This window comes from Crinia signifera, chromosome 5, assembly GCF_055691185.1.
Source record: "Crinia signifera chromosome 5, ASM5569118v1, whole genome shotgun sequence".
NCBI lineage: Eukaryota > Metazoa > Chordata > Amphibia > Anura > Myobatrachidae > Crinia > Crinia signifera.
The window spans coordinates 244527465-244541072 of NC_139221.1; the positions used below are offsets into that span (position 1 = coordinate 244527465).

Here is a 13608-nt window from a genome sequence, read left to right on the forward strand (position 1 = left end):
TGACTATAGGACTGCAAAGTGCAGTGTGCTCTGGCCTGGGTGGTGGAAAAGGGGGATTGCTGCCTGTGCCTCCTCACTGTGCCCCTGTACGCCTATAAGAACAGCAACTATTAATATCAGCATTGCACTTGCAATGAGACAAACAGTAGTAGGAGCTCTGGTGACCATCATCGGTTGACTTTTGTACATGATCCTGAGATCCGCAAATAATAATGTTTTATTAGGTGTATATAAATCTGTGTCCTGGTCTCCATCTGTTTGAATCACAACCATGCTCGGGCAGGTGTGCCTGAATGATGCCAGTCTGAAAATGTCTCTGCCCTCCTTCTGAGCATTAGCAGGGCAATTTCACACAAATTAGAGTATTATTCTTTTTATATCAGCCAGTTTAGTTTACCCTGACTTATGTCTATTAAGACAAACTGCACGCTCAAGAGATACAAGTGGGTGTAGCTAAATCTAGAAGGCGTGGCCATGCCACCTTTAGGAATAAAGTACTTAAAACTCCTGTACACTAAGATACACTGCATGCATTTAAAGGAGACAAGTGTCCTTCTCCAAAAGCCCTTTGGCCCTCCATCATGCCCCTCAGGTAAATAATCCTCAAACATAGCTCTTCCCATCAGCTCTGCCCCCATCCCACCTCTTCTATGGCATCCCCTGGGGACCCACTCCCTGTGCTGCTTGGAGCTGGCTGCTTTCTCCCAAAGACAGCAGCCTAACATTAATCAAGCCTGCTCCTACAGTATGTATGCTAATAGTTATCCTTTGAGGCACATGCCAAGATACCAACAGATCTTGCAATTTGATTATAAACATGGTAGCTGATAAGCAGATAAGTGGTGTGGATAATTTATACATTTTCTAGGCTCACTTAATATGCTTCATAGATCACTTTATTCTTTATAAAATACAGTACAAGCATCCCTACAGTACATCTAAAAATGCTTTAAGAATAAATAAGCCTTATACTGTTGTAATGATAATGTGGCCACTAAGGAGCCATCAAATATGGACTAAACTCTATTTTAGGAGAGCTAATTGAATGGCAACTCATTAATCAATGGAAATTTGCAGAGAAGTAGGGTTTCAATTCATTCATTCATTCATTCAATTAACATGTATTTAATTGCACGTTTCTAATTTAAGCTTATGAAATTGTAGAGGGTAGGCACCCGCACCAGGACCAATTCTCTTTATATTTCTTTTTTGGATAAACCCCTAGCGTGTTATTTTCTATTATAATTTATTTTGTTTTAACAGGGGGTGCAGCCTCAGACTGTTGGGTTACATATAAAATAGGAGAGAGTAAGGTGAGAGTCTGTTGGTGGCGCACTGGAAGTAATAGTAATTATTTCAAATGTAACTTTTATTAGAACTAATAAAAGTTACATTTGACATAATTACTATTACTTCCAGTACGCCACCAACAGACTCTCACCTTACTCTCTCCTATCTTATAGTTTAAGCTTATGTTAGCATATTTATTTTTTTCTTAAAAGGCAACCTATGATTTTATGAAAATAAAGATATGAATCCTCTTACCTAGCTAACAACTTATAGAAGAATACAGATTTGATGATAGCTTTTCCATGCATTCTCATGGGAAGACCATTTAAATAGTTTCATGACCGTATATGTTTAACCACATTGATACCAATAATGTAATCACACTACTGAAAACAATAGAAGAAAATAATATTTTTGTAAAGTAATTACTTTCATTAAATAATTTATTTTATATATATCAAACGTAAAGTAAAAAATGTGGGCTTCATTTTACTGAGCATGCTGAGCTGGCCAGCTGTATAATGAATATATGTATTCTCAGAGGTTGGTCTAACAAAGTGATACCAATGACCTACAGTTTATGTGTCAGCGGCAGTTTTGACACTCAGCAGCCCGGCCAGACATTATTTTGTTCCTCCATAAATTTTGCTGTGGTAAGTAATTTTTTTTATTAATAAAACAATGGCGTAGGAGTTTGTAAACCAGTAGTTTGTTTTGCAGACTTTTCTATTAAAGGCATTACCAATCTGAATGGTTTTATTGTGGATTCATTGTAATAGTACAGTAGCTGTTCTCATGCAGCCTCAGTGCGATGTCACTTCACTATGTCGCTAATAATAAACACCCTAAATATATGCGCATTAATATGCACAGCCGGACGTTGCGATGATGCCTTGTAGATAACTGAATTGTCCCCTAACAGTAAAAAAATCATGTTAGCCATATTAGCACTGCCTAAATGTCTTCTACCATTTTGTGTATGCAAGTCCATTCACAAAATCCCCATTGGTTGGACCTAGTACCTAGTACACAAAGATCCAAGCCAATTAAAAGTGAGTTTAAAAACTTGATTTAGAGTGTAGTTTAATAACAGTGATTAAAGGATGTAATATATGTAGTATGTAATGATGTAAATCAAAGCAGTCAGTTCAAATGTACTGTACCTGTGATAAAGTTGATTTGCATGATAGTCTTGACATTCTCTAAAATAAAAAAAATAAAATATTACTCAACTTGTAAAAAAAAACAATGTAGCATACTGTATGTTTATCTCTCTCTCTCTATCTCTCTCTCTATCATCTAATCTACAATGAAGAATGTAATATACTGTATGTCTGAGTGTACTGTATCTTGCATATTTTTACATTGCACATGCTCTGGACCCAAATGTACACAGAGTATGCATGTCAGCTGCAACTTCATTTGTGATGCCTTTCACGGTTAGGAAAAAATTGTTGAGGTAGTGTCAACAAAGTTGGGTAGAAAAAAATAGTACCATAATACACATTTTGGACCAAATATAAGTTGGTACAAGCATTGGCAGAAATCTATTCATGGTTTAAAGTAACCACTTTTGCTTGCTGGTGGCTGTCCAGGACTATAGAGGTTTTTTAAAAACTTTATTGAGACAGGAACATGTAACTACACAGGAGCCAGCATGAAGAGAAGCAGCCAGAAGATACAGGCGGAAGTAAGTCTCTGTTGTGGCTGGATGTGGTCGTTTGACCTTAAGAGATGAAGGAGGCTTGCTGAGGAGACACTAGTAGCCCGATGAGACAGATCGGGGCTGGTTGGCTGGTGGGATAGATTGGCTTTGGCTAGCTGGTGAGACAGAAGGGGACTTGCTGGTGAGACAGAAATGGAACTGGGTTGCTGAGGAAGACAGAAAGGGGTTGGCTAGTGAGACAGAAGAGGGCTGGCTACCTAGTGAGACAGAGGCAGCTGGCTGGATGGTAATACACAGGGGTGTCTGACTGGATAGTAATGCAGAGGGGGGTATGGATGACTGCTAAGACAGAGAAGGGTTTGGCTGCATAATGCAAAAGGAGGGCTGGATAAGACAGGAGGGGGCTGGATGGAGATACACTGGGAAAATAGAGCTGCAGAAACATGGGGGAAAGAGGCTAAAGTGAACTGGATAGCTTTGCCACTGAGCAGAAGGGTGGGGGTAAAGTTCCATCACCAAATATTTCAACTCAGGGCAGATGGTATGAACTTTAAATCCTGTGTGCAATTGCATTTGGATGATGATGATGATAATTATGGTTTCTAATGCACCACAAACATGCATGCAACTCTGCATATGTTTGATTGTATGCATTTAATGCTGTACAAGCAATTAAGGTTTGAATATGGCCAATATGCCTTCAACTCTGCATAAGGTCGCCATAATAAGTATGTATCCCTTTTTATTTTTTGTTTTCTTAAAGTGCATTGAAACTTGATTCATTCAGCAATATGACTTTGCACTGTTATGAGTGATTCCAAAAACTTTTCACCCACTTGTTTTAATACTTAATAAATGCGCCTTTAGCTGCATTCACAGCTGTATGTAAACTTGGGTAGGCTTTATACATTTGAGCACCATAGCTTTTGCTCACTGTCAATTTTGTTCTACATGTTGAATGGGAAACATAGGTCAAATGAAATTTCAAAATTCCACACCGCTTTTTATGGGATTAAGGTTTGTGAATAGATTGAACCACTCCAAGACATTATTAACATTATTTGTAGATAAACTACACTGATATGATATTTTGCTAATTGCTTTGGTTTTCACTTTTCTTCTTCTATGCAGGACTAATATTTTTATCCCAAGTAATAGATGTATACTACAACAGTTGTTTCTTGAGAGATTTGTTGATGTTACTCCATTGAATTTGCTCACAGTTTAAACAGGTTTCCTAGTCCCAGAATTACCCAGTATCTTGGTTTAGCCCATGACCTTCATCAGACCATAGCATCTTCTTAAGTTTAGTATGTAGGTCTTCAAGATTCTATCTGTAGGTTAGGTTTTAGGTTAATTTTCTTCTCAATGGGGTACATTCTGCCATCCTCCAACACAGATTATGGATGTACATTGGCAATTATTGTCCTATGAATCACTTCTCCCATCTCTTTGACAAGTGTTCTTCTGATCTTATTGTTCAATTGAGTAGGACAAACTACTCTAGATACTGTAGATCCAAACTTGTTTATATTGTTTGTACTTATTTATGAAGACAGCGGCCTGGGCTATTAAAGGTACTTGAAATCTTCTTCCCATAATGGGTGCATTTCATTAGCCTTATCATGGTTTTCTTTGTATATTCTTTTATTGTCACAGGAAGCTCTTGTTTGAATTAACAGGCAGTGAGATCTGTCCAGACAGTTGTGTATTTATTTCTAAATCAATTGTTGCTTTTTAATTATACACATGCAGACACCAATCAAGAAGTTATGAGAGCTCTGAAAACAATTGAATGTCATGGACTTTCTTAATTTTATGTTTCTAAACTAATTAGTGTCTCTGTTAAACTTGCAATTAATTAAAGGGGAAAAACGTATCATTTACTAAACACTGCAGAGTGTTATGTGGTGATTAAACTGACTTTCCTGCCATCAGTACCAAATAATTTGTATGGCAAGTCCAGTATAGATGTATGCCATATAGTATTTAACCCCCTAGGTATTTATACACAGTAAGATGGTCATGGCAAACAAGAACAGTCACCATCATCGACTGGGTGTTTTTGACTGATATGGCAAACCAAAAATGAATACGTGTAACAACACCTCTAAAATAAGTAATTAGCACTAGAAGTACACCACGGGCAAGTTGCTGCTAAAGCAGTCTGGGGTGGTATACTGTACTTTGGAAAAATCTGGACTGCAAAAAGCATGTAGATCACAAGTCAATACAGGACTTCTGGGGCTGCAACTGATACATCCCCTAGTAGTCTTATCCACATATGTTGTACTAGGTTCTTCAGGCACAGGTGGCTGCAGATGCAGTACTTAATCAATTTTTTGTATTGACCGCTCATGGGCATATAACTATCAAACAGTTTGATTAATAAACATTTAAAATATTTTAATGAAAACCCTTTGAAGGAGGGGATCTAGAAATAAAAAAAATAGAGCAATGAACATTGCTACTCTAAAAATCCTTTGAGTTTTTATGAGATGCAGTTAAATGATTCCAAGGCCAAATACAGAATAAATTGTGAGACATATACAAAATGCCAACAAAAATTGATATGTTGTTAGGAATAGGGCACACAACTGGAAAAGCTTTGCCCATTGCAGTGTACTAGTAATGATCAATGGCAGTTCTTATTTCTGGTATTCCTGGTGTTATTGTAGACCTTTCTAACCTCTGCTTGGATTTTGACCTGATCCTGCTGTTGGTCAGCTGCCCTAAGCCACCTGCTCTAAGTACTGATGGATCTTTAATATTTAAATCATCTTATTAAGATTAACAAATCTGAGAATAAACAATGCGAAGGTATATAGGGGTAGATGTATGACGCAGTGATAAGGGAGGGGATATGATCTAGATCAGAAGTGGCCGATGGCAACCAATCAGCAGCTCTGTATACATTTTAGATTATGCAAATTATAGTTACTTCAGTGCTGTTTGGTTGCCATGGGCCACTTCTCCTCTGGCTCACTTCTCCTCCCTTATCACTGCTTCATACAGTACATCTACCCCCATATACCTTATCTTTGTTTTTTCTCACATGGTGAGAAGAATGTGAGAAAAAGCACTACGGTGCTTTACATTTCAGTAATTTATCAGGTATATTTATGGACAATAAATCCAAAATCTGTCTTGTACAAAAGAAGCCATTTGTAGTAAGGTGATGAGTAAGTGTTTACGGGGGGGGGGGGGGGGGGGTATTTAATTAAGTACAGTTTTGCTGAAGAAAACAGAGTTTACTATTCAATTGCATCCATTTTTTAATGTTTTTTTATACATGTTTCGTCAATGCAAATTGACTTTCTTTTTAAGTCGGCAAAACATGACTAAAAATAATTGAAGACAGATGCAATTTAATTAAAAGCACATGTAATGGCCAACTATTCACTAATCCATGTGCTTTTCGACTGTGCTGAAATTTTACAACAGACGACAGTCGATAAAGTGGCACTTTAATCCATAAATTGAATGTAAATTTGACATGTAATGACGAAAACTGCTGTATTTTTGAGCATATAATTTAATATATATGTTAGTCTTAATAATACAATTTTACAAATTATAGAAATATCAGCAGGTGTTAAGCATACAGAGATGTTTAGGAGGAAACCCTAGATCTCATGTAGGGAACAACATGTTTCAACAATCATCTTTTTCATGATATAGAAACGCACCATTAAAAACGTTGGTTACATTTCTTGATATTACCAACATAAGGCCTGATTCAGAAGGGAAGAAAATGCTATTATATTTTCATATTCTCTACAGGGGCATGCAGGAGATGTCTCATTAGAAGAGACACCTCCTGCATGTACCTGTGATCCCAGCACTGTGACTGATGTTGCAAGCAGGGATCCAACATGGTGACCATGGTAGCTTACTCTTACTTAGAATGGAAGCAGGGACTGCAAGGCCAGTAGACCTTACTCTGGCTCTTCCCTACCAGAAAATGAGGGTGACACACCAATATTCCTGTGAATACAGTCCTTCCCCTCGGCCCCCCCCTCCCCACTTTCTCAACATTGTTGCCTGTCAAACAAGCAGTGGCAGAGGGGAGGTTTGAGCTTAAATGCAAGGTCCATTCTGTCCATGCATAAAACAGGCCTTGCACAGCCACAGGTAATCATGACCCAGCATGCGGTCGCAGACCTGGTTCGGATTTGAATCATATCCATCCAACCAGTTCTAAAGATTTATAGTTATCTGGAAACCCACTTTCCATTCAGCCTGGCCAGCAGCTACTATGCAATATAAAGGGTGGAATGAAGCAGCTGCACATGCCCAGGGGCAGCAGATATTCCTACCAAGACTGTGTGTCTGTGTGTTTATGCAGATGTAATTGCTCAATCATCACACCAGAGAGAGAATCTGATAAGGGGCTTAGTGTGATCATTGGGCCTAAATATGTCTGAAGTACTATATTGCCTAAGCTGCACTTTGTTTGGAGCAGAGTATAGCTTGTTACATGCTAATTATGCATCCTTAATTCTTTAATTGCTAAACCACTGGTACCATTGTCACAAATTGGGTCATGTCACAGATTCTTAGTGCCTCTGTAGTCACAAAGGCTGAGCTGCTCTCCTGGGACGGCACTCCAGTAGCTAATTTATACATGCCTAGAAAATACTTTCTGAATGGCCATGATACCCCTGAATTTGGTCAACCACTCCCTGTTACCACCCTCAAATGCTGTTTTCCTGTCACTCACTTGCAAGCTGCATGGCAAATATCTTGCCGTGTGTGCTCACTGCAGCTCAGATGCATGATCAGTAAGAAAACATCGAACGGTTTGAATTCAATAGCCATATTGCATCTGATTTAGGCCATATATATGTCTAAAGAGTCTTTCTAAGACAGAAGCTTATTTCTCCATCCTTAGTAAAATGTACTCTGTACTCTATGTATTTAATGTACTATGGTCCTCTTAATATTTAGTTTCCTTAAGTGATATTTATTATATATAGAAAAGAATAAGAAAGAATAAGAGACAGGAACTCTGAATCAATTTTGAAATGTTATCCTTAACACAATTATGTTTTGGAGGACAACTATCTAGGCAAAGATTACAAGGTGATCAAGGCTGATTGTCTATATGTCATCTTCTTCCTGCTGATGCATGCTGCCTCTCCTGCCCACTGGTTACTTCGTCCTTCAAGACGTGCCTTCAAGATACTGTGCCTTCAAGATTTTTCACATGCTTGCAGACTCTCCACCTCTCTACAAAACTTTAACTGGGCTGTCAAGATGCACTTCTTCTCCAAACCCAGGCAACTGTCACCCCAACCCTCTGTTCCACTCTCCCTGTCTACCCCAGGCATTCCCAAACTCGGTCCTCAAGGCAGACCAACAGTGAAGGTTTTAGATTACTTACTTACATAACACAATTATGTTTTAGAGGGCAACTATCTAGGCAAAGATCACAAAGTTATCAAGGTTAATCATCTACAGGCTTGAGCACAGGTGATTTAATAAGTACTGTACCTGAGTTAACCTGTACTGTTGGTGTGTCTTGAAGACCATGGGTCTACCCAGTGTGTGTTCCCCACTGTCTGTCTGCCGCCTCCCCCCTTTAAATGTGTTCTGTTTATCATAATGTGTTGCATAAAAAATAAAGAACTTAAAGTTTAAAATATAAATAAAAAATATGTTGAAGTACATTATAAGTTTTGTTTTCATTCATACTCCACATTAAAATGTATATGTTTATGAAGGCCAGCAAACAGTATCTAGCTGTGCTAAATTTTGATCCAGTTCTCTGCTACAATAGATTTGTGTTTAACATTACCTCTTTAAAGATGTGACAGTAATTGATACTATATACAGACAATACTTGGATTAGACTCAAAACGATATTCCCTAAAGACTTCATTAAGCTTTATGGAGCGACAGTTCTAAAATGTGTCTCTGAGCAAAAGATGCAAAAGATGTATTTTCTTTTCCATAGAAATGGGGAAAAAAAAGACAATTTACTTTTAGCAAGCTTAATTAAAATGGTTCAGCTATTTCAATGATATGCCAGTATTGCCGATTTTTTGGCCTATATCATTTTTCATTTTTGATAATAGCTCAACCTAAATCTACAAAAAATAAACACAGTAAATTTATAATTTGTAAAATTAATGTACTGTGCACATGGTTCGATAATGATTAACGTTGGATTCGGTTTTGACTATATAGTCATAATCTAATCAAAATCGAATAGACATGGAATGGCTTTTAGCCGCATTCGATGCTGATTCAACCCTGATGCTTGCCATCAAAATCAAATAGAAAAATAGACTGTGCAGGCAAGACTATATATTATATTGGGATTGAATAGAAAATGTTTCAAACAGTGTTTACAAGAATTAAACCACACCTACTATCAAAGTAGAAAAGAGTATGATATAAATATTATAATATGCATTTGTGTTTATACTGTTGCCAACATTTATATACATTTTCCAGAAAATAAATAATTGTGATATTCCTAGACAAATTATTCCATCCACCTTTTTTTTTTAGATTAAAGAAGACATCAGTTTTTCCATTTTCCAGGATTTGAGTAGATCTGAGCCATGGCTCAAGGTTTTCCACCAATCTCAGATTCTAAATCGATACAAAATGTCATCCTGTTGGTATTGGATTCTTGCTTGTTTTGGTTGCTATATAAGAATGCTGTGGCTGGGATTTAGTGCCATTTGACTCCAGGTTATGCTATTGTGTGCTGGGCTGTACTTTAGATTGTTAATTTATGTTAAGTTATGTAATAGAGACATGATAGACAGAATCTGATTGGTTTCTATGAACAATATCACCTATTTTCATTTTTAGAAGCTTAAGTAAATTTACCCCATAGAGGATTGGGTTTACATACAAGTGGATATGCTGTGTTCATTCTCACAGTGGTTCTGCTGTATATAGTCGCTGTGCTGTGGAGTCCAGATACATACAAGTGGCTGTGCCATAGTACACAAGTGGCTGTGCTGTTCATATAAAGGAATCCCTTTGAAATGCCACAGTTTGAGTTGAGATGCTAAGCAAAAAATAAATATATTGTTCTATTGTTTGTAGACTTTACTCTTGTGTGTTCATTACATACATATAAAATTAATATTTGTATTTATTTATTTATTAGCAGTTTCTTATATAGCGCACACAGATTCTGCAGCACTTTACAATACCTTTGAATTGCCATATATTGAGACGAGCCAGAAGTAAAAAAATATATTGTTTGTTTGTACTGCTCTGGAACATTGTACCCCTGTGTGTTTATTATTCACATTCATATATTAAAAGCTCTTTGAATTAGCACAATGATCTGTGAATTGAGAATTTAATTACAGTACTTTAGAGAAGAGCAACCAAATACTACTGTTGTAGCTGCTGCCAATAGACGTAGTCCTTCAACATCATCTACGAAAGATGATGCTCAAGGGCATAAAGGGTTTAAAACAAAACAATATGCAGTACAGTGGTAAACAAAAAATACCTCTAATAAAGGTAGTTTGCGAAAAAAAATGCCAAACATGCCATTCACCACATGCTGCCCCAAGGATAGACTTAGTCCTTGGCTTTTATTTATGAGTGGTGGTTCAGCAACTGTCAAATGAGGCATCCTCATCTGCCTCTCATGAGGATACAAGTCCTTTTCACTCAAGGTCTACAAAAGGTGTCAACAATATGAAAGACACTAGGGCATTACAAGCTGTGCATTCAGAACCTTCAAACAACCTTGGGGAGAGCTATGTGTGAGCTCACATTTTTAATACTGTCCTATTAGAGAATCCTCTTTCCCATACTTCCACCATTTCTGCACCATCTGCACATGTGGGGAGCAGTACAAGTAAAGATGGTGATGAGGACATGATAGAAATTTATGTTTCTTGTGTGGAAGTGGAATAGGATAAAGGGGATATGTGTGTACTACTTTCTGACACTAAGGATGACGATGTTGATGATGTTGTTTGTGTAAGCCAGGCAACAGTTGCTGCAGTTCTGGCCGTTTAGGCATCTACTCCACAGTAAGTCATTTGTGGCACATTTCGGGAAATGTATTATGTCTTTATCAACCTAATTATTAGGGATTGGCGGTAGTCCTTCCAGAAATTTTTTGTGGGATCCTAAACAAACCAAACACTTCAGATACAAAAAAAAGTCAGAACCTGTAGCTAAAATGCTGTGTTTGTTAAACCGTGCATGTTCTATTTCAGTATTTAGAAAAAGGGTGGATGGAAGATCAATTCCATCTTGCACCTATGTACTTTTCTGTCACTACTGTGTGGCATGGTTTGATAGATGTGCTATAAACCGCTGTGTGTTTGTCCTGCTGCTCTTTCCCTTAGTTACCTGCCAGGTCAATTCAGCCTTTGGCCTAAATTAGATGAAAACAGTATTGTGAGCTGTGAGGTGATCAAAACGGACTGCAAATGACTAAATTTAATGATATACTGAAGGAGTCGAGCGCACACCGCTCCAGCCGTCCTCACACCCCGGGTGACGCAAGCCAGCCTAACCCGGAAGTGGAAGGAACAGCTGTAGTAGCAGTGTGGACCTGCAGCCGGCAGCACCGCGGGAATAGCGGACGCCGGTGAAGACTGAAGAGGACATCGGGCAGAGATCCATTTCGCCGCAGCGACCACCAGGTATCGGGTAAGTGTCCAGGTGCACCACCGAAGGGTTAGGGACGCCAGCCCCCGGTACCACCCAGCACTTACTCTGACCACCAGGACAGTGTTCACCGCACGGACTGAGACTCCAGCCAGCGAACCAGCAGTCCAAGGGTTACACCCCACACCCCGACTGCTCACCACAAACTTCCACACCACCACCCCCCACCAGCGGGACCCCAGTGCTCCGCATCCGCACAGAGTTCCCACTGGCCCACCACCCCACCCAGGTCGACACAGGGAAGTTGACACGTACTCCAGAGCCTGTGGAAGACACTATAGTGAGATCCACAGAAGACCTCTGGCCCCAGTGGCACCTATCCCCAGGCCGACCGCCCCCAATTAAGAGACTTTTTATATTGATTGTTCTTTTTACAAATAAAGACCATTTGTTTTCACTACATCAGCCTTATAGTCCATATATACTCTGCATACACCTTGCCACAAGCGAGTAACCGCACAAACCAGATCTCACAGAGTGCGCAAATCTACCCCCCTGTACTACATACTGTAGAGGTTAGTAATACTACTCTTGGAACAAAGAAAATCTCAACTTATTTAATTTAATCTTTTGTTTTACTTTTTTGAAAAAATACAAAACCAAAACCATTTTTTGAAAAACCAAAAAACAGGACTATGAATTATAACAAAACCAGCAACAATGTTCTAAATTCACATCTCTAGTTTTGGATATCAACCTGATATTAATGATTTACAAATTGCCAAAAGTGTTTACTATGGTAACATAGTCCCATGACACAGTCAGCAGAGTCTTTGGAATGTTCACACACCTCCATCGTCTACCACTACATGAACACCAAATGCTTGATAAAGACATCAGAAAGAGACAATTTTTTGCAATGACCACAATTGATAGTGTTCATTCTAGCACCCGCCAACTTTGAAAACCCATGCAGTTCCTCTTCCCTGCCTGGGGTGTCGCTGTCTGCTGTGGTGTTTCTAGCACAGTGTGGTCTGTATATCAACACTGATATGCATACCAGACCTGTGCTAGAAACACCACAGCAGACAGCGACACTCAAGGCAGGGAACAGGAACTGCATGGGTTTTCAAAGATAGCGGGTGCTAGAATTAACACTAACCACAACTAAACAAATTTCCAAAAAGAATGTAACTCAACTTACTAAGATACAGCTTCAAGTAAAAAAATATACAAAACTTAGTTGCACAACAAAAAAAATATGTCATTGGTATATCACATTTCTCATATATAGTTAGTTGCATTGAACATTTATTTTTTCATGGCTTTTACACAATTTTATGGGTATAACCATAGCATGCTCTTCCTGTCTATTTCTCCACATACCTCACAGTACAGTATGTCCCCCAGAAGCAGAACTACAACTGGGTCTCTGTGTAGTACTTATCCATACGACATTTGACCCTAAATGCAAAGCAATTGTCTCCCACTACTGTACCCTCCTTCCCACCTCATTTCAGCAGGTTTCATACAGTATAAGTGTTAACAGAAAGATAGCACCAATATTGCAAAAGGCACAGGCACAAGGACCAGGACATCAAAAAACACACTCTGAGGAACAAACAAGGAAACAGGCAAGGAAAGACTGTAATCATAAGGCACAAGGTGGAAGTAAGAAACATTTGGACTGTAGAAGAGTACTATGCCAGTCTGAATAGCATGCAGTATCTCTCATGAATTTTCACTTCATATGATCAAAACAGTTTGTACATGCATATCAACCCATGAAGCTTGGGCTAGGACATAGGTATTCTAAATCAGGCAAAAAACAGCAAGGGCATATTGGGGCAAACGTATTAAGCCTGGCGAAGATATAAACTGGAGATAAAGTGGAAGGAGGTAATGCACCAGCCAATCAGCTGTGTTTGAAATATGACAGTTGGGAGTTGATTGGCTGGTTCATTATCTCCTTCCACTTTATCTCCAGTTTATCTCTTCACCAGGCTTAATACATCTGCCCCATTGTAACATGCAAACTAGAAAAAGAA

At 38.6% G+C, this 13608-nt stretch overlaps 1 protein-coding gene across 6 annotated transcripts in view; it reads right to left on the minus strand.

The window, feature by feature from the left end:
- Positions 1 to 13608, minus strand: part of KCNH8 (potassium voltage-gated channel subfamily H member 8) — a 323204-nt gene that overhangs the window by 33058 nt on the left and 276538 nt on the right. For 5 of the 6 annotated variants that reach the window (XM_083188766.1, XM_083188768.1, XM_083188771.1 and 2 more), the window contains one exon: positions 2454 to 2492. The exons of the other annotated variant lie outside the window; for it this stretch is intronic. In XM_083188766.1, the coding sequence (XP_083044892.1) occupies positions 2454 to 2492 (39 nt within the window). The remainder of the gene's footprint in view (positions 1 to 2453; positions 2493 to 13608) is intronic. 6 annotated transcript variants of the gene reach the window in all.